The sequence below is a fragment of the Salvelinus namaycush genome, chromosome 18 (assembly GCF_016432855.1).
Source record: "Salvelinus namaycush isolate Seneca chromosome 18, SaNama_1.0, whole genome shotgun sequence".
Taxonomy (NCBI): Eukaryota; Metazoa; Chordata; class Actinopteri; order Salmoniformes; family Salmonidae; genus Salvelinus; species Salvelinus namaycush.
In genome coordinates, this window is record NC_052324.1 from 43,499,327 (window position 1) to 43,521,631 (window position 22,305).

The window sequence follows — 22,305 nt, forward strand, 5'->3', positions numbered from 1 at the left end:
GGGTTATAGAGAGAGAGAGAGAGAGGGAGGTGGGACACTGAAGGATGAGAGAGGGAGAGGGTTATAGAGAGACAGAGAGAGAGGGAGGTGGGACACTGAAGGATGAGAGAGGGAGAGGGTTATAGAGAGACAGAGAGAGAGGGAGGTGGGACACTGAAGGATGAGAGAGGGAGAGGGGGATGAAGGATGAGAGAGAGAGGGTTATAGAGAGACAGAGAGAGAGGGAGGTGGGACACTGAAGGATGAGAGAGGGAGTGGGTTATAGAGAGACAGAGAGAGAGGGAGGTGGGACACTGAAGGATGAGAGAGGGAGAGGGTTATAGAGAGACAGAGAGAGAGGGAGGTGGGACACTGAAGGATGAGAGAGGGAGAGGGTTATAGAGAGAGAGGGAGGTGGGACACTGAAGGATGAGAGAGGGAGAGGGTTATAGAGAGAGAGGGAGGTGGGACACTGAAGGATGAGAGAGGGAGAGGGTTATAGAGAGACAGAGAAAGAGGGATGGAGAGATAGGAGGAGAGGAATGGTGTGTTGTAAGGAATCTCTTGATGGTGTTGGTGTGTGTAATGAGTGCATAATTGAACGAGGAGGAATGTTTGGCCTGTGTACTGTCGATCTGTTGTGTTGCGTTCTGTTGTGGTGTGTAAATGTTTTGTGTTGTGATGCAGCCTGCCTCTAATCTCCAGTACAGGGATTATAATCTGAGCCTAGCTGAGGAACACCAGGTAGAACCATGCAGAGGTGGGATTGACTGTTTGTCATTTTAGCTCGGGGGATTCAATCTTGCAACCTTTCGGTTACTAGTCCAACGCTCTAACCACTAGGCTACCTGCCTCCTCTAACCACTAGGCTACCTGCCTCCTCTAACCACTAGGCTACCTGCCTCCTCTAACCACTAGGCTACCTGCCTCCTCTAACCACTAGGCTACCTGCCTCCTCTAACCACTAGGCTACCTGCCGCCCCACTGAGTGGTTAGTGAATAACAAACCGTGGTCAATAGATCTCAATGTGACCGATTGGATTTCACAGCGTTGTAGAAGCCAACTGACGTTTCCTGGTCTGATTCAGCCTGGTGGACTGTGGAGGTTGGGGTCTGATTCAGTCTGGTGGACTGTGGAGGTTGGGGTCTGATTCAGCCTGGTGGACTGTGGAGGTTGGGGTCTGATTCAGCCTGGATGGACTGTGGAGGTTGGGGTCTGATTCAGCCTGGTGGACTGTGGAGGTTGGGGTCTGATTCAGCCTGGTGGACTGTGGAGGTTGGGGTCTGATTCAGCCTGGTGGACTGTGGAGGTTGGGGTCTGATTCAGCCTGGTGGACTGTGGAGGTTGGGGTCTGATTCAGCCTGGGTGGACTGTGGAGGTTGGGGTCTGATTCAGCCTGGGTGGACTGTGGAGGTTGGGGTCTGATTCAGCCTGGTGGACTGTGGAGGTTGGGGTCTGATTCAGCCTGGTGGACTGTGGAGGTTGGGGTCTGATTCAGCCTGGTGGACTGTGGAGGTTGGGGTCTGATTCAGCCTGGATGGACTGTGGAGGTTGGGGTCTGATTCAGCCTGGTGGACTGTGGAGGTTGGGGTCTGATTCAGCCTGGTGGACTGTGGAGGTTGGGGTCTGATTCAGCCTGGATGGACTGTGGAGGTTGGGGTCTGATTCAGCCTGGTGGACTGTGGAGGTTGGGGTCTGATTCAGCCTGGTGGACTGTGGAGGTTGGGGTCTGATTCAGCCTGGTGGACTGTGGAGGTTGGGGTCTGATTCAGCCTGGTGGACTGTGGAGGTTGGGGTCTGATTCAGCCTGGATGGAATGTGGAGGTTGGGGTCTGATTCAGCCTGGTGGACTGTGGAGGTTGGGGTCTGATTCAGCCTGGTGGACTGTGGAGGTTGGGGTCTGATTCAGCCTGGATGGACTGTGGAGGTTGGGGTCTGATTCAGCCTGGGTGGGCTGTGGAGGTTGGGGTCTGATTCAGCCTGGTGGACTGTGGAGGTTGGGGTCTGATTCAGCCTGGTGGACTGTGGAGGTTGGGGTCTGATTCAGCCTGGATGGACTGTGGAGGTTGGGGTCTGATTCAGCCTGGTGGACTGTGGAGGTTGGGGTCTGATTCAGCCTGGATGGACTGTGGAGGTTGGGGTCTGATTCAGCCTGGTGGACTGTGGAGGTTGGGGTCTGATTCAGCCTGGGTGGACTGTGGAGGTTGGGGTCTGATTCAGCCTGGTGGACTGTGGAGGTTGGGGTCTGATTCAGCCTGGTGGACTGTGGAGGTTGGGGTCTGATTCAGCCTGGTGGACTGTGGAGGTTGGGGTCTGATTCAGCCTGGTGGACTGTGGAGGTTGGGGTCTGATTCAGCCTGGTGGACTGTGGAGGTTGGGGTCTGATTCAGCCTGGGTGGACTGTGGAGGTTGGGGTCTGATTCAGCCTGGTGGACTGTGGAGGTTGGGGTCTGATTCAGCCTGGATGGACTGTGGAGGTTGGGGTCTGATTCAGCCTGGTGGACTGTGGAGGTTGGGGTCTGATTCAGCCTGGTGGACTGTGGAGGTTGGGGTCTGATTCAGCCTGGGTGGACTGTGGAGGTTGGGGTCTGATTCAGCCTGGTGGACTGTGGAGGTTGGGGTCTGATTCAGCCTGGATGGACTGTGGAGGTTGGGGTCTGATTCAGCCTGGTGGACTGTGGAGGTTGGGGTCTGATTCAGCCTGGTGGACTGTGGAGGTTGGGGTCTGATTCAGCCTGGTGGACTGTGGAGGTTGGGGTCTGATTCAGCCTGGTGGACTGTGGAGGTTGGGGTCTGATTCAGCCTGGATGGACTGTGGAGGTTGGGGTCTGATTCAGCCTGGTGGACTGTGGAGGTTGGGGTCTGATTCAGCCTGGTGGACTGTGGAGGTTGGGGTCTGATTCAGCCTGGTGGACTGTGGAGGTTGGGGTCTGATTCAGCCTGGTGGACTGTGGAGGTTGGGGTCTGATTCAGCCTGGATGGACTGTGGAGGTTGGGGTCTGATTCAGCCTGGTGGACTGTGGAGGTTGGGGTCTGATTCAGCCTGGTGGACTGTGGAGGTTGGGGTCTGATTCAGCCTGCTGGACTGTGGAGATTGGTTTCCATGCTCCCAAAAAACAGGCTCTATATCCCACGGTCAGAGAGGACGCTGTGTGTGTGTGTGTGTGTGTGTGGTGTGTGTGTGTGTGTGTGTGTGTGTGTGTGTGTGTGTGTGTGTGTGTGTGTGTCCGTGCAAAGGCAGGCCTGTAAATGAGTAAATGACCAAACTATTGATGGCGATGTGTGTCTGTTTCCACGGTATCCTGGAGCGCTGTGTGTTTGTGACTAGATACTCCCATTCCACGGGCCTATTTTTGGGGCTGTGTTTTGGACCAGGGTGACATTTTGCTTCGTAGCAGTTTAACTATGGAGTATATTCCTCTCCACATCCATGTATTTATCATAGAAACAAGAAAAGACGTGTATTTTCCATGTCTTTTCCATGACTGCATCTCTATGGCTGATGTCTACAGTAGTTTGTATACGTGAGTCATTCCGTGTGAAAATGGGACAGGAATGTCCGTGGATGTTTTTTGTCCAGTTTGCAGAACGAAAGAAATGTATTTAAATATACGTTGTCATGCAAATACATGTCATGGTCATTTTGTAACTGAATGTGGCAGTAGAGTGATGATGTGTTACTGTAGTTCACTGTTGCTTTACCCCTTCATGTACCTAGTGTGTTACAGTAGTGTTCACTAAACCAGTGTGTTAATATAGTAGTGTTCACTAACCTGGTGTGTTAATATAGTAGTGTTCACTAAACCAGTGTGTTAATATAGTAGTGTTCACTAACCTGGTGTGTTACAGTAGTGTTCACTAAACCAGTGTGTTAATATAGTAGTGTTCACTAACCTGGTGTGTTAATATAGTAGTGTTCACTAAACCAGTGTGTTAATATAGTAGTGTTCACTAACCTGGTGTGTTACAGTAGTGTTCACTAAACCAGTGTGTTAATATAGTAGTGTTCACTAAACCAGTGTGTTAATATAGTAGTGTTCACTAACCTGGTGTGTTAATATAGTAGTGTTCACTAACCTGGTGTGTTAATATAGTAGTGTTCACTAACCTAGTGTGTTACAGTAGTGTTCACTAAACCAGTGTGTTTATATAGTAGTGTTCACTAACCTGGTGTGTTAATATAGTACTGTTCACTAACCCAGTGTGTTTATATAGTAGTGTTCACTAACCTGGTGTGTTACAGTAGTGTTCACTAAACCAGTGTGTTAATATAGTAGTGTTCACTAACCTGGTGTGTTAATATAGTAGTGTTCACTAAACCAGTGTGTTAATATAGTAGTGTTCACTAACCTAGTGTGTTACAGTAGTGTTCACTAAACCAGTGTGTTAATATAGTAGTGTTCACTAACCTGGTGTGTTAATATAGTAGTGTTCACTAACCTGGTGTGTTATAGTAGTGTTCACTAACCTGGTGTGTTAATATAGTAGTGTTCACTAACCTGGTGTGTTAATATAGTAGTGTTCACTAACCTGGTGTGTTAATATAGTAGTGTTCACTAAACCAGTGTGTTAATATAGTAGTGTTCACTAACCTGGTGTGTTAATATAGTAGTGTTCACTAAACCAGTGTGTTACAGTAGTGTTCACTAAACCAGTGTGTTAATATAGTAGTGTTCACTAACCTGGTGTGTTAATACAGTAGTGTTCACTAAACCAGTGTGTTAATATAGTAATATTCACTAACCCAGTGTGTTACAGTAGTGTTCACTAAACCAGTGTGTTAATATAGTAGTGTTCACTAACCTGGTGTGTTAATATAGTAGTGTTCACTAAACCAGTGTGTTAATATAGTAGTGTTCACTAACCTGGTGTGTTATAGTAGTGTTCACTAACCCAGTGTGTTATAGTAGTGTTCACTAACCCAGTGTGTTATAGTAGTGTTCACTAACCCAGTGTGTTACAGTAGTGTTCACTAAACCAGTGTGTTAATATAGTAGTGTTCACTAACCCAGTGTGTTATAGTAGTGTTCACTAACCCAGTGTGTTATAGTAGTGTTCACTAACCCAGTGTGTTATAGTAGTGTTCACTAACCCAGTGTGTTTATGTAGTAGTGTTCACTAACCCAGTGTGTTACAGTAGTGTTCACTAACCCAGTGTGTTACAGTAGTGTTCACTAACCCAGTGTGTTAATATAGTAATATTCACTAACCCAGTGTGTTAATATAGTAATATTCACTAACCCAGTGTGTTATAGTAGTGTTCACTAACCCAGTGTGTTAATATAGTAGTGTTCACTAACCCAGTGTGTTATAGTAGTGTTCACTAACCCAGTGTGTTAATATAGTAATATTCACTAACCCAGTGTGTTAATATAGTACTGTTCACTAACCCAGTGTGTTAATATAGTACTGTTCACTAACCTAGTGTGTTATAGTAGTGTTCACTAACCCAGTGTGTTAATATAGTAGTGTTCACTAACCCAGTGTGTTAATATAGTAATATTCACTAACCCAGTGTGTTATAGTACTGTTCACTAACCCAGTGTGTTAATATAGTAATATTCACTAACCCAGTGTGTTATAGTAGTGTTCACTAACCCAGTGTGTTAATATAGTAATATTCACTAACCCAGTGTGTTAATATAGTAGTGTTCACTAACCTAGTGTGTTATATTAGTGTTCACTAACCCAGTGTGTTAATATAGTAGTGTTCACTAACCCAGTGTGTTAATATAGTAGTGTTCACTAACCCAGTGTGTTAATATAGTAGTGTTCACTAACCCAGTGTGTTTATATAGTAATATTCACTAACCCAGTGTGTTAATATAGTAGTGTTCACTAACCCAGTGTGTTTATATAGTAGTGTTCACTAACCCAGTGTGTTAATATAGTAGTGTTCACTAACCCAGTGTGTTAATATAGTAGTGTTCACTAACCCAGTGTGTTATAGTAGTGTTCACTAACCTAGTGTGTTATAGTAATGTTCACTAACCCAGTGTTATAGTAATGTTCACTAACCCAGTGTGTTAATATAGTAGTGTTCACTAACCCAGTGTGTTATAGTAGTGTTCACTAACCTAGTGTGTTATAGTAATGTTCACTAACCCAGTGTGTTAATATAGTAGTGTTCACTAACCCAGTGTGTTAATATAGTAGTGTTCACTAACCCAGTGTGTTATAGTACTGTTCACTAACCCAGTGTGTTATAGTAGTGTTCACTAACCCAGTGTGTTAATATAGTAGTGTTCACTAACCCAGTGTGTTTATATAGTAATATTCACTAACCCAGTGTGTTATAGTAGTGTTCACTAACCCAGTGTGTTATAGTAGTGTTCACTAACCCAGTGTGTTAATATAGTAGTGTTCACTAACCCAGTGTGTTAATATAGTAGTGTTCACTAACCCAGTGTGTTAATATAGTAATATTCACTAACCCAGTGTGTTATAGTACTGTTCACTAACCCAGTGTGTTTATATAGTAGTGTTCACTAACCCAGTGTGTTACAGTAGTGTTCACTAACCCAGTGTGTTAATATAGTAGTGTTCACTAACCCAGTGTGTTATAGTAGTGTTCACTAACCCAGTGTGTTAATATAGTAGTGTTCACTAACCCAGTGTGTTAATACAGTAGTGTTCACTAACCCAGTGTGTTAATACAGTAGTGTTCACTAACCCAGTGTGTTAATATAGTAATATTCACTAACCCAGTGTGTTAATATAGTACTGTTCACTAACCCAGTGTGTTAATACAGTAGTGTTCACTAACCCAGTGTGTTAATATAGTAGTGTTCACTAACCCAGTGTGTTAATACAGTAGTGTTCACTAACCCAGTGTGTTAATATAGTAGTGTTCACTAACCCAGTGTGTTAATATAGTACTGTTCACTAACCCAGTGTGTTAATACAGTAGTGTTCACTAACCCAGTGTGTTAATATAGTAGTGTTCACTAACCCAGTGTGTTAATATAGTAGTGTTCACTAACCCAGTGTGTTAATATAGTAGTGTTCACTAACCCAGTGTGTTAATATAGTAGTGTTCACTAACCCAGTGTGTTAATATAGTAGTGTTCACTAACCCAGTGTGTTAATATAGTACTGTTCACTAACCCAGTGTGTTTATATAGTAATATTCACTAACCCAGTGTGTTTATATAGTAATATTCACTAACCCAGTGTGTTTTTATATAGTAATATTCACTAACCCAGTGTGTTCTCTCCATAGAGCTCAGGAATGGAGGAGACTGTTTGGGAGCAGCACACTGTGAACCTACAAAGGGTGAGTTGACCTTTACCCTTTATATGTATTTGACCTGGCGTCTCTCCTACGCTCTCTCCGTAGTGAAGGGTCAGAGTGTGTTGTTTCTAGCCGTCAGTAAAGGCCACAGCTACTGTGTGTTAGCTCTCACCAGGTGTGTCCGTCCGTCCTTGCGTGTGTCTGTCTGTGAACTCCCTGAGTGTTAATTACAGTAGTTTACTGAAGCTCTATGACCGGGCGGGCGGGCTGTCTGTCTGTCTGTCTGTCTGTCTGTCTGTCTGTCTGACGAGTAGAGGATGTCTCTGTGGTCACTGACAGTATCAGATAGCATCAAAATGATATCAACCTTATCAGGTCAGCATCCAAAATGGAACCCCTAGTTCCTACAATATACAGTATATACAAACAAGATGTCTTGTTTCCCCCTGGATAGACAGAGGTGTCTTGTTTCCCCCTGGATAGACAGAGGTGTCTTGTTTCCCCCTGGATAGACAGAGGTGTCTTGTTTCCCCCTGGATAGACAGAGGTGTCTTGTTTCCCCTTGGATAGACAGAGGTGTCTTGTTTCCCCCTGGATAGACAGAGGTGTCTTGTTTCCCCCTGGATAGACAGAGGTGTCTTGTTTCCCCCTGGATAGACAGAGGTGTCTTGTTTCCCCCTGGATAGACAGAGGTGTCTTGTTTCCCCTTGGATAGACAGAGATGTCTTGTTTCCCCCTGGATAGACAGAGGTGTCTTGTTTCCCCCTGGATAGACAGAGGTGTCTTGTTTCCCCCTGGATAGACAGAGATGTCTTGTTTCCCCCTGGATAGACAGAGATGTCTTGTTTCCCCCTGGATAGACAGAGGTGTCTTGTTTCCCCCTGGATAGACAGAGGTGTCTTGTTTCCCCCTGGATAGACAGAGGTGTCTTGTTTCCCCCTGGATAGACAGAGATGTCTTGTTTCCCCCTGGATAGACAGAGGTGTCTTGTTTCCCCTTGGATAGGCAGAGGTGTCTTGTTTCCCCCTGGATAGACAGAGGTGTCTTGTTTCCCCCTGGATAGACAGGGGTGTCTTGTTTCCCCTTGGATAGACAGAGATGTCTTGTTTCCCCTTGGATAGACAGAGATGTCTTGTTTCCCCCTGGATAGACAGGACATGTCTTGTTTCCCCTTGGATAGACAGGAGATGTCTTGTTTCCCCCTGGATAGACAGGGGTGTCTTGTTTCCCCTTGGATAGACAGGGGTGTCTTGTTTCCCCTTGGATAGACAGGATATGTCTTGTTTCCCCCTGGATAGACAGGATATGTCTTGTTTCCCCCTGGATAGACAGGATATGTCTTGTTTCCCCCTGGATAGACAGGATATGTCTTGTTTCCCCCTGGATAGACAGGATATGTCTTGTTTCCCCCTGGATAGACAGGATATGTCTTGTTTCCCCATGGATAGAGAGGATATGTCTTGTTTCCCCCTGGATAGAGAGGAGATGTCTTGTTTCCCCCTGGATAGAGAGGAGATGTCTTGTTTCCCCCTGGATAGACAGGAGATGTCTTGTTTCCCCCTGGATAGACAGGACATGTCTTGTTTCCCCTTGGATAGACAGGATATGTCCTGTTTCCCCCTGGATAGACAGGATATGTCTTGTTTCCCCTTGGATAGACAGGATATGTCGTGTTTCCCCTTGGATAGACAGGATATGTCGTGTTTCCCCCTGGATAGACAGGATATGTCGTGTTTCCCCCTGGATAGACAGGATATGTCTTGTTTCCCCCTGGATAGAGAGGATATGTCTTGTTTCCCCCTGGATAGAGAGGATATGTCTTGTTTCCCCCTGGATAGAGAGGATATGTCTTGTTTCCCCTTGGATAGACAGGACATGTCTTGTTTCCCCGTGGATAGACAGGACATGTCGTGTTTCCCCCTGGATAGACAGGATATGTCTTGTTTCCCCCTGGATAGAGAGGATATGTCTTGTTTCCCCCTGGATAGAGAGGATATGTCTTGTTTCCCCCTGGATAGAGAGGATATGTCTTGTTCCCCCTTGGATAGACAGGAGATGTCTTGTTTCCCCGTGGATAGACAGGAGATGTCTTGTTTCCCCCTGGATAGAGAGGATATGTATTGTTTCCCCCTGGATAGACAGGACATGTCTTGTTTCCCCTTGGATAGACAGGACATGTCTTGTTTCCCCCTGGATAGACAGGAGATGTCTTGTTTCCCCTTGGATAGACAGGAGATGTCTTGTTTCCCCTTGGATAGACAGGAGATGTCTTGTTTCCCCTTGGATAGACAGGAGATGTCTTGTTTCCCCTTGGATAGACAGGAGATGTCTTGTTTCCCCTTGGATAGACAGGAGATGTCTTGTTTCCCCTTGGATAGACAGGAGATGTCTTGTTTCCCCTTGGATAGACAGGAGATGTCTTGTTTCCCCTTGGATAGACAGGAGATGTCTTGTTTCCCCTTGGATAGACAGAGATGTCTTGTTTCCCCTTGGATAGACAGGAGATCCAAGGTTGTCTCTCTCTCTCTCTCTCTCTCTTTCTTTCTTTCTTTCTTTCTTTCTTTCTTTCTTTCTTTCTTTCTTTCTTTCTTTCTTTCTTTCTTTCTTTCTTTCTTTCTTTCTTTCTTTCTTTCTTCCCCCCCCCCCCCTGTACATGTGAGTTGAGAGAGAGCATTGGAAACTCAAGCTGTCTGCTCCCCCCTCCCACTAACCATTCTCGTCCCATCTATATGGTTGTATTCAACCCGTTAACCCATCCAGTACTACCCCTGTCTACCTACCTGTCTCTCTATCTGTCTACCTACCTGTCTACTCTCTCATTCCATTTCAACCCATTACACATCCAGTGCTACCTGTCTGGCTACCTGTCTCTCTACATGTCTACCTGTCTCTCTACCTGCCTGGCTACCCGTCTACCTGTCTGTCTACTCTTTCCTTCCATTTAAACCTGTTAACCCGTCCAGTGCTACCCCTGGCTACCTGTCTCTCTACCTGTCTACCTGTCTCGCTACCTGTCTGTCTACCTGTTTCTCTACCTGTCTGTCTACTCTCTCATTCCATTTCAACCCGTTAACCCATCCAGTGCTACCCCTCACTACCTTTCTGTACCTGTCTACCTGTCTCTCTATCTGTCTACCTGTCTCTCTACCTGTCTACCTGTCTGTCTACTCTCTCATTCGATTTCAACCCGTTAACCCATCCAGTTCTACCTGTTTCTCTACCTGTCTACCTGTCTCTCTACCTGCCTGTCTACCCGTCTCTACCTGTCCGGCTACCTGTCCGGCTACCTGTCTGGTTACCTGTCTGGCTAACTGTTTCAACCCATTTCAGTGTATTTGTATTCTCCATTTCAATGCTGTATATTTTTATTTGCCCAAACCCCAACTAAATTCTCTCTGTGTCCATCTCTCTCCTCCCTCCCTCCTGTAGGACTCCAAGATGGGGTTTGGTATTGCCGTGTCGGGGGGACGGGACAACCCCAACGTGGATAACGGAGAGATGTCAATCATCGTGTCAGACGTCCTACAGGGTGGACCAGCTGACGGACTCCTGTTGTATGCTACACCACTTCCTCTTACATCATCAACTAACCAGACGTCACTGAGTTTTTCAAAACTTTAATGCTTATTTTTTGCCGAATACGTCAGGAAGTCAGTTAAGGGGATACCGTCATTGTGGTTGCTGGTACCGGAAGCCATCGGGTCTCTTTTCAATAGTGTGAAGTCACTTACTGGTCTCTTGTCCTTCATCTGCACTGATCTAATAAAAAAAAAACACTATACGGTTAAGCAATATGGTTGACATCGTCTTTCATCTACGCAGATGACTGAAAAGAGACCAGGGGAAGGAAGCTACTTTTGCCTAAAGAAATGCAGCAAGGCTGTTCCAGGATTGATGAGATTCTAATGTACTCTTTCATGTGTGTTTTGTTGTTCTATGTTAACGTTACGTTGTGTTCTCTCCTCCAGTGAGAAAGATCGTGTGATCCAGGTCAACTCCATCCTCATGGACAACGTGCCTCATTCCTTCGCTGTGCAGCAGTTACGCAAATGTGGGAAGACCGCCAAGATAGTGAGTATCAGTGTGCATAGTGTTGATGTTGTTAGTAGCTAGCTGAGATGTTCAAAAGTAGCCAAGATGGTGAGTACCATATATGATAGAATATGTTAGGCCATAAGGACATTGACAATATGACAATCTATTCAACATATGAACACAGGGATGGCATAGCCTTGACATTCATCCTGCTGTAGCTGCTAGCTTAGCCATGGACAGACAGACAGACAGACAGACAGACAGACAGACAGACAGACAGACAGACAGACAGACAGACAGACAGACAGACAGACAGACAGACAGACAGACAGACAGACAGACAGACAGACAGACAGACAGACACATTGTAGCAGCTAGTTGTAACATTGTGACAGTGAATCAACTAGAGCACCGTGCAGCCACAGTACTGCCTTCTGAGCTGTTTAACACTGTCAGTCCACGGAGCTGTTTAACAATGTCAGTCCACGGAGCTGTTTAACACTGTCAGTCCACAGAGCTGTTTAACACTGTCAGTCCACGGAGCTGTTTAACACTGTCAGTCCACGGAGCTGTTTAACACTGTCAGTCCACGGAGCTGTTTAACACTGTCAGTCCACGGAGCTGTTTAACACTGTCAGTCCACGGAGCTGTTTAACACTGTCAGTCCACGGAGCTGTTTAACACTGTCAGTCCACGGAGCTGTTTAACACTGTCAGTCCACGGAGCTGTTTAACACTGTCAGTCCACGGAGCTGTTTAACACTGTCAGTCCACGGAGCTGTTTAACACTGTCAGTCCACGGAGCTGTTTAACACTCTCAGTCCACGGAGCTGTTTAACACTCTCAGTCCACGGAGCTGTTTAACACTGTCAGTCCACGGAGCTGTTTAACACTGTCAGTCCACGGAGGTGTTTAACACTGTCAGTCCACGGAGCTGTTTAACACTGTCAGTCCACGGAGCTGTTTAACACTGTCAGTCCACGGAGCTGTTTAACACTGTCAGTCCACGGAGCTGTTTAACACTGTCAGTCCACGGAGCTGTTTAACACTGTCAGTCCACGGAGCTGTTTAACACTCTCAGTCCACGGAGCTGTTTAACACTCTCAGTCCACGGAGCTGTTTAACACTCTCAGTCCACGGAGCTGTTTAACACTGTCAGTCCACGGAGCTGTTTAACACTGTCAGTCCACGGAGCTGTTTAACACTGTCAGTCCACGGAGCTGTTTAACACTGTCAGTCCACGGAGCTGTTTAACACTGTCAGTCCACGGAGCTGTTTAACACTCTCAGTCCACGGAGCTGTTTAACACTCTCAGTCCACGGAGCTGTTTAACACTCTCAGTCCACGGAGCTGTTTAACACTGTCAGTCCACGGAGCTGTTTAACACTGTCAGTCCACGGAGCTGTTTAACACTCAGTCCACGGAGCTGTTTAACACTCTCAGTCCACGGAGCTGTTTAACACTGTCAGTCCACGGAGCTGTTTAACACTGTCAGTTCACGGAGCTGTTTAACACTCTCAGTCCACGGAGCTGTTTAACACTGTCAGTCCACGGAGCTGTTTAACACTGTCAGTTCACGGAGCTGTTTAACTTCGGTAGTGTCCCACCTGGCCAACATCCGGTGAAATTGCAGAGTGCGAAATACAAACTACAGAATTATAAATATTTAACTTTCATAAAATCACAAGTGTAATACATCAACATAATGCTTAACTTCTTGTTAATCCAGCCGCTGTGTCAGATTTCAAAAAGGCTTTACGGCGAAAGCACACCATGCGATTATCTGAGGACAGCGCCCCGCATACAAAAGCATGAAAAAAAAATTCATATTTTATAATTTATAATTTATATCCATAAAAACTCAGTTTAGCTGGCGCGCTTCAGTCAATAATCCACCCAGTTTCCCTCCATCAAAATGCATACAAAATGAATCCCAAACGTTACTAATAAACTTTTCCAAACAAGTCAAACAATGTTTATAATCAAACCTTAGGTACCCTAATACGTAAATAAATGATACAATTTAAGACGGAGAATCGTTATTGTCTTTACCGGAGAAAAATACCAAAGAACGAGCTCTCTTCCACGCGCTTGGAAACACGCCGGGTGGCGCAGTGGTCTAGGGCACTGCATCGCAGTGCTAGCTGCGCCACCAGAGTCTCTGGGTTCGCGCCCAGGCTGGGCTGGGTTCGCGCCCAGGCTCTGTCGCAGCCGGCCGCAACCGGGAGGTCCGTGGGGCGACGCACAATTGGCATAGCGTCGTCCAGGTTAGGGAGGGTTTGGCCGGTAGGGATATCCTTGTCTCAGTATTTAATGTAAAAAAAAATGTAATAAAATGTATGCACTCTACTGTAAGTCGCTCTGGATAAGAGCGTCTGCTAAATGACAAAAAAAAAAAAAAAAAAGTAAAATGGGAGCCACCTAGAAAAACTACAATTTCTGGCTCATTTTTCCAAAAACCAGCCTGAAACTCTATCTAAAGACTGTTGACATCTAGTGGAAGCCCTAGGAACTGAAATCTGGGAGGATTTCGCCTTATAATAAAAGTGACAGCCATTGAAAACAGTGGTAGGCTGACATTTTTTGGGGGGGGATTGTTTGTCCTCGGGGTTTCGCCTGCCATATCAGTTCTGTTATACTCACAGACATAATTGCAACAGTTTTAGAAACTTTAGAGTGTTTTCTATTAGAGTTTTTTATTTTTTATTATTAGAGTTTTATATTTTTTTTGTAATAATGACAATTACAACAATACTGAATGGACACTTATTTTAACTTAATATAATACATCAATAAAATCAATTTAGCCTCAAATAAATAATGAAACATGTTCAATTTCGTTTAAATAATCCAAAAACAAAGTGTTGGAGAAGAAAGTAAAAGTGCAATATGTGCCATGTAAAAAAGCTAACGTTTAAGTTCCTTGCTCAGAACATGAGAACATATGAAAGCTGGTGGTTCCTTTTAACATGAGTCTTCAATATTCCCAGGTAAGACGTTTTAGGTTGTAGTTATTATAGGAATTATAGGACTATTTCTCTCTATACCATTTGTATTTCATATACCTTTGACTATTGGATGTTCTTATAGGCCCTTTTAGTTTTGCCAGTGTAACAGTATAGCTTCCGTCCCTCTCCTCGCTCCTACCTGGGCTCGAACCAGGAACACATCAACAACAGCCACCATCGAAGCAGCGTTACCCGTCGCTCCACAAAAGCCGCGGCCCTTGCAGAGCAAGGGGAACAACTACTCCAAGTCTCAGAGCGAGTGACGTCACCGATTGAAACGCTATTAGCGCGCACCCCGCTAACTAGCTAGCCATTTCACATCAGTTACACCAGCCTAATCTCGGGAGTTGATAGGCTTGTAAACAGTTCAATGCTTGAAGCACAGCGACGAGCTGCTGGCAAATGCACGAAAGTGCTGTTTGAATGAATGCTTACGAGCCTGCTGGTACCTACCATCGCTCAGTCAGAATGTTCTATCAAATATCAAATCATATACTTAATTATAACATAATAACACACAGAAATACGAGCCTTTGGTCATTAATATGGTCGAATCCGGAAACTATCATTTCAAAAACAAAACGTTTATTCTTTCAGTGAAATACAGAACCGTTCCGTATTTTATCTAACGGGTTGCATCCCTAAGTTTAAATATTGCTGTTACATTGTACAACCTTCGATGTTATGTCATAATTATGTAAAATTCTGGCAAATTAATTACGGTCTTTGTTAGGAATAAATGGACTTCACACAGTTCGCAATGAGCCAGGCGGCCCAAACTGCTGCATATACCCTGACTGCTTGCACGGAACACAAGAGAAGTGACACAATTTCACAAATTATAAGAAATTCATGTTAGCAGGCAATATTAACTAAATATGCAGGTTTTAAAAATATATACTTGTGTATTGATTTTAAAGAAAGGCATTGATATTTATGGTTAGGTTTGGTGCAACGACAGTGCTAAATCATCACCCGTTTGGCGAAGTAGGCTGTGATTCGATGAGAAATTAACAGGCACCGCATCGATTATATGCAACGCAGGACACGCTAGATAAACTAGTAATATCATCAACCTTGTGTAGTTAACTAGTGATTATGTGAAGATTGATTGTTTTTTATAAGTTTAATGCTAGCTAGCAACTTACCTTGGCTTCTTGCTGCCCTCGCGTAACAGGTAGTCAGCCTGCCACGCAGGCTCCTCGTGGAGTGCAATGAAAGGCAGGTGATGGAGCGTTGGACTAGTAACCGGAAGGTTGCAAAAACGAATCCCCGAGCTGACAAAGTAAAAATCTGTCGTTCTGCCCCTGAACAAGGCAGTTAACCCACTGTTCCTAGGCCGTCATTGAAAATAAAAATGTGTTCTTAACTGACTTGCCTAGTTAAATAAAGGTGTAAAAAATGTGTCCAAAAATACCGATTTCCGATTGTTATGAAAACTTCAAATCGGCCCTAATTAATCGGCCATTCCGTTTAATCAGTCGACCTCTATTTTCTATCCAAATCTATCTATATGCATATCCTAGCTTCTGGGCCGGAGTAACACGCAGTTTACTTTGGGCGCGCTTTTCATCCGGACGTGAAAATACTGCCCCCTACCCAAGAGAGGTTAACACTGTCACACCTTTAATACTGCATAGCCCAAAATAACCCTACTGCCCCACTCTTGCTCCCGGCTCTCTCTCTCTCTCTCTCTCTCTGTGTGTGTGTGTGTTAGTCTCTTGGGTGTTTTGTGATCCTTTCCATCAAAATGCAGCAGTGTTCCAGGCCTGAGCTCTCTGCATAGCAATACAATGTGTAATGGTTGACCCTGTCTGTCTCTCTGTGTGTGCTTCTCCTCAGACGGTGAAGAGACCTCGGAAGGTGGCTCTCCACTCCCTGAAGCCCCCCCCGTCCCCCGGCGGCGAGAGTCGAGACTTCGGCACCACCCGTTACTACGATGCCGATGACAACCAGAGTGAAGGGGGCTGGCAACGTGGCAACGGTGGGCCCGGTTACACCCACGAGCCTCATGACCTCACCCCCGACAACAAGAACTACCTGGACCCCGACTACGGCGGCCGCGGTAATCGGGGGAGGAGCCGAGGGAGGAGCCAGGAGAGGGCATCGCTGACCCCCGAGCATCGCCGTGACAACAGCAAGGGGCGGGCCTTGGACCGGGAGCCGCCCAGTCCCGAGAGGCTGCGGTATCCACGGGAACGTAGCCGGGGGAGGAGCACGGACCGGGAGAGGGGAGGAGGGAGTCCAGGTGGGAGGAGCTACGACCGGGGGGACAGCTACGAGCGTGGAGGGGGGAGGTACGGGGATGTAGGAGGTACTGGAGGGAGGATGGTGAAGAGTAAGAGTAGAGACCAACTCCAGGAGCCTTCCTCCCCGGACCTCCCAAGAGGAGGAGGAGGAGGAGCTAGAGACCTGGAGCCCCTGGAGAAACCTGTTAATGTCCTGCTGGTCAAGAACAGACCCAACGAAGGTACCAGACATAGTCTACAACAGTAACTAACCCAACGATGGTACCAGACATAGTCTACTACAGTAACTAACCCAACGATGGTACCAGACATAGTCTACAACAGTAACTAACCCAACGATGGTACCAGACATAGTCTACTACAGTAACTAACCCAACGATGGTACCAGACATAGTCTACAACAGTAACTAACCCAACGATGGTACCAGACATAGTCTACAACAGTAACTAACCCAACGATGGTACCAGACATAGTCTACTACAGTAACTAACCCAACGATGGTACCAGACATAGTCTACAACAGTAACTAACCCAACGATGGTACCAGACATAGTCTACTACAGTAACTAACCCAACGATGGTACCAGACATAGTCTACTACAGTAACTAACCCAACGAAGGTACCAGACATAGTCTACTACAGTAACTAACCCAACGAAGGTACCAGACATAGTCTACTACAGTAACTAACCCAACGATGGTACCAGACATAGTCTACAACAGTAACTAACCCAACGATGGTACCAGACATAGTCTACTACAGTAACTAACCCAACGATGGTACCAGACATAGTCTACTACAGTAACTAACCCAACGATGGTACCAGACATAGTCTACTACAGTAACTAACCCAACGATGGTACCAGACATAGTCTACTACAGTAACTAACCCAACGATGGTACCAGACATAGTCTACTACAGTAACTAACCCAACGATGGTACCAGACATAGTCTACTACAGTAACTAACCCAACGATGGTACCAGACATAGTCTACTACAGTAACTAACCCAACGATGGTACCAGACATAGTCTACAACAGTAACTAACCCAACGATGGTACCAGACATAGTCTACTACAGTAACTAACCCAACGATGGTACCAGACATAGTCTACAACAGTAACTAACCCAACGAAGGTACCAGACATAGTCTACTACAGTAACTAACCCAACGATGGTACCAGACATAGTCTACTACAGTAACTAACCCAACGATGGTACCAGACATAGTCTACTACAGTAACTAACCCAACGATGGTACCAGACATAGTCTACTACAGTAACTAACCCAACGATGGTACCAGACATAGTCTACTACAGTAACTAACCCAACGATGGTACCAGACATAGTCTACAACAGTAACTAACCCAACGATGGTACCAGACATAGTCTACTACAGTAACTAACCCAACGATGGTACCAGACATAGTCTACTACAGTAACTAACCCAACGATGGTACCAGACATAGTCTACTACAGTAACTAACCCAACGATGGTACCAGACATAGTCTACAACAGTAACTAACCCAACGAAGGTACCAGACATAGTCTACAACAGTAACTAACCCAACGATGGTACCAGACATAGTCTACTACAGTAACTAACCCAACGATGGTACCAGACATAGTCTACTACAGTAACTAACCCAACGATGGTACCAGACATAGTCTACTACAGTAACTAACCCAACGAAGGTACCAGACATAGTCTACTACAGTAACTAACCCAACGATGGTACCAGACATAGTCTACTACAGTAACTAACCCAACGATGGTACCAGACATAGTCTACTACAGTAACTAACCCAACGAAGGTACCAGACATAGTCTACAACAGTAACTAACCCAACGATGGTACCAGACATAGTCTACAACAGTAACTAACCCAACGATGGTACCAGACATAGTCTACAACAGTAACTAACCCAACGATGGTACCAGACATAGTCTACTACAGTAACTAACCCAACGATGGTACCAGACATAGTCTACTACAGTAACTAACCCAACGATGGTACCAGACATAGTCTACTACAGTAACTAACCCAACGATGGTACCAGACATAGTCTACAACAGTAACTAACCCAACGATGGTACCAGACATAGTCTACTACAGTAACTAACCCAACGATGGTACCAGACATAGTCTACAACAGTAACTAACCCAACGATGGTACCAGACATAGTCTACTACAGTAACTAACCCAACGATGGTACCAGACATAGTCTACTACAGTAACTAACCCAACGATGGTACCAGACATAGTCTACAACAGTAACTAACCCAACGATGGTACCAGACATAGTCTACTACAGTAACTAACCCAACGAAGGTACCAGACATAGTCTACAACAGTAACTAACCCAACGATGGTACCAGACATAGTCTACTACAGTAACTAACCCAACGATGGTACCAGACATAGTCTAATACAGTAACTAACCCAACGAAGGTACCAGACATAGTCTACAACAGTAACTAACCCAACGATGGTACCAGACATAGTCTACTACAGTAACTAACCCAACGATGGTACCAGACATAGTCTAATACAGTAACTAACCCAACGATGGTACCAGACATAGTCTACTTCAGTAACTAACCCAACGATGGTGAGAAGCTGTGATCATAATGTTAGTTCCTTTACAATAAGTGTTCGGTCCTTAGGAAGGGATGATGTTTAAAGGACCTGCTTAGATTTTGTAATGGTCATTTTGTAAAGGTCAGAGGTTACGGGGGTTTTAAGGTCAGGCTTGAGGTATGTTCTCTGGTTGCTGCAGCTAGTCACTAACTGTGTGTCTGTCTAGAGTACGGTCTGCGTCTGGGCAGTCAGATCTTCATCAAGGAGATGACCAGTACAGGACTGGCTACCAAGGACGGAAACTTACAGGAGGGAGACATCATTCTCAAGGTCTACAGACACACACACACAATTAATCTCTTTCTCACACTCACATATCTTGTCACACATCTTCACACACACACTCTCAATTTCAATTTAATTGGTCGTCATAGGCATGACTGCAAAGTAGGATGCTGCCAAATATTTCATTTTTAATCGCTTTCCCCATTCCTCTCTTCATCTCACACCCAAACTGTCAAATCACTACCCCACTAATTTATACTCTACTTTCTCTGTTCTCCTCACTTTCCTCTTTCTTTTCTCCTTTCTCTCATCTCTCTCCTCTCATCTCTCTCCTCTCCTCACTCTCCTCTCCTCACTCTCCTCTCCTCACTCTCCTCTCTCACCTCTCCTCTCTCACCTCTCCTCTCTCACCTCTCCTCTCTCACCTCTCCTCCCTCTCCTCTGTCCTCTCTCTCCTCTCTCACCTCTCTCCTCTCCTCCCTCTCCTCTCTCACCTCTCTCTCCTCTCTCTCCTCTCCTCTCTCTCCTATCTCTCCTATCTCTCCTCTTCTCTCCTCTTCTCTCCTCTTCTCTCCTCTCCTCTCTCTCCTCTCCTCTCTCTCCTCTCCTCTCTCTCCTCTCCTATCTCTCCTCTTCTCTCCTCTCTCTCCTCTCCTTTCTCTCTCTTTTCTCCTCACTCTCCTATCCTCTCCTATCTCTTCTCTCCTCTCTCTCCCCTCTCCTCTCTCTCCTCTCTCTCCTCTCTCACCTCTCCTCTCCTCTCCTATCTCTCCTCTTCTCTCCTCTCTCCTCTCCTCTCTCTCTCTCTTTTCTCCTCACTCTCCTCACTCTCCTCACTCTCCTCTCTCCTTTCTCTCCTCTCTCTCCTTTCTCTCCTCTCTCTCCTATCCTCTCCTCTCTCTCTCTCTCCTCTCCTCTCTCCTCTCACCTCCTCTCTCCTATCTCTCCTCTTCTCTCCTCTCTCTCCTCTCCTCTCTCTCCTCTTCTCTCCTCTCTCACCTCTCCTCTCTCACCTCTCCTCTCTCTCCTCTCCTTTCTCTCTCTTTTCTCCTCACTCTCCTATCCTCTCCTATCTCTCCTATCCTCTCCTATCTCTTCTCTCCTCTCTCTCCTCTCTCACCTCTCCTCTCTCTCACCTCTCCTCTCTCTCCTCTCTCACCTCTCCTCTCCTCTCCTATCTCTCCTCTTCTCTCCTCTCTCCTCTCCTCTCTCTCTCTCTTTTCTCCTCACTCTCCTCTCTCCTTTCTCTCCTCTCTCTCCTATCCTCTCCTCTCTCTCCCTCTCCTCTCCTCTCCTCTCTCTCTCTCTCCTCTCCTCTCTCCTCTCTCTCCTCTCCTCTCTCACCTCTCCTCTCTACTCTCTCACCTCTCCTCTCTACTCTCTCACCTCTCCTCTCTACTCTCTCTCTCTTTTCTCCTCTCTCTCTTTTCTCCTCACTCTCCTCACTCTCCTCTCTCCTCTCTCTCCTATCCTCTCCTCTCTCTCTCTCTCTCCTCTTTTCTCCTCTCATCTTTCTCCTCTCTTCTCTCTCCTCACTCTCCTCTCCTCTCCTATCTCTTCTCTCCTCTCTCTCACCTCTCCTCTCTCTCCTCTCTCACCTCTCCTATCTCTCCTCTTCTCTCCTCTCTCCTCTCCTCTCTCTCTCTCTTTTCTCCTCACTCTCCTCACTCTCCTCTCTCCTTTCTCTCCTCTCTCTCCTATCCTCTCCTCTCTCTCTCCTCTCCTCTCCTCTCTCTCTCTTTTCTCCTCACTCTCCTCTCTCCTCTCTCTCTCTCTCTCCTCTTTTCTCCTCTCATCTTTCTCCTCTCTCCTCACTCTCCTCTCCTCTCTCCTATATCTCCTCTTCTCTCCTATTCCTCACTCTCCTCTTCTCTCCTATATCTCCTCTCCTCACTCTCCTCTCTTCTCTCCTATATCTCCTCTCCTCTCCTCTCTCTGCTTCCGATCTCCTCCCTCTCTTCAGATCAACGGGACAGTAACAGAGAACCTGTCTCTGAACGATGCAGGGAAGCTCATTGAGAAGTCTAGAGGAAAACTCCAGCTGGTCATCCAAAGAGACCGGAGACAGATCCTCATCCGTATCCCGCCCCTCGTCGACTCTGACTCCGAACCTGACGGTGAGTGACTGACTGGGGAGGGATAGGGATGACAGACATCTGTTCTGACCAATAGCAGAGCAGAGTATTCAGAGTGTAGAAGATGACGGACACCTGTCCTGACCAATGGCAGAGCAGTATTCACAGAATATAGTGGTTTGTGTGGGTTATATTCCAGTCCCAGAAGTTGAGAGTGTGTTGGTTTTCTCTGCTCCACTGACATGTCATTGATCACTGTACTAGTGTTGCACGGTATATCGAAACGTCGGAACTTTTTGGATACTAAAACATGAAAAACGGTTCAGTACTATAATTTAAAAAAAACTTTTGGTACTTCTGTCAAATGTGTCTCGTGTCACATACGGATTGAGAGGATCGAGTCTGTCTAGTAATGTGTCTGAATGTTCTCTAGGGGGCAGTAGTAAGCTAACCTGGCTACTTGTCTTCTCTAGGGGGCAGTAGTAAGCTAGCCAGGCTACTTGTCTTCTCTAGGGGACAGTAGTAAGCTAGCCAGGCTACTTGTCTTCTCTAGGGGACAGTAGTAAGCTAGCCAGGCTACTTGTCTTCTCTAGGGGACAGTAGTAAGCTAGCCAGGCTACTTGTCTTCTCTAGGGGGCAGTAGTAAGCTAGCCAGGCTACTTGTCTTCTCTAGGGGACAGTAGTAAGCTAGCCAGGCTACTTGTCTTCTCTATGGGGCAATAGTAAGCTAGCCAGGCTACTTGTCTTCTCTATGGGGCAGTAGTAAGCTAGCCAGGCTACTTGTCTTCTCTAGGGGACAGTAGTAAGCTAGCCAGGCTACTTGTCTTCTCTAGGGGGCAGTAGTAAGCTA

General features: G+C 45.9%; 1 protein-coding gene across 1 annotated transcript in view; it reads left to right on the forward strand.

Moving 5' to 3' along the window:
- The window catches only part of LOC120063471 (tight junction protein ZO-2-like), a 120,751-nt gene that overhangs the window by 50,867 nt on the left and 47,579 nt on the right, over positions 1–22,305 (forward strand). The window contains exons 2-7 of the mRNA XM_039013853.1: positions 7,203–7,256; positions 10,644–10,768; positions 11,183–11,285; positions 16,099–16,726; positions 19,322–19,425; positions 21,344–21,497. Coding sequence (XP_038869781.1) covers positions 7,203–7,256; positions 10,644–10,768; positions 11,183–11,285; positions 16,099–16,726; positions 19,322–19,425; positions 21,344–21,497 — 1,168 coding nt within the window. The remainder of the gene's footprint in view (positions 1–7,202; positions 7,257–10,643; positions 10,769–11,182; positions 11,286–16,098; positions 16,727–19,321; positions 19,426–21,343; positions 21,498–22,305) is intronic.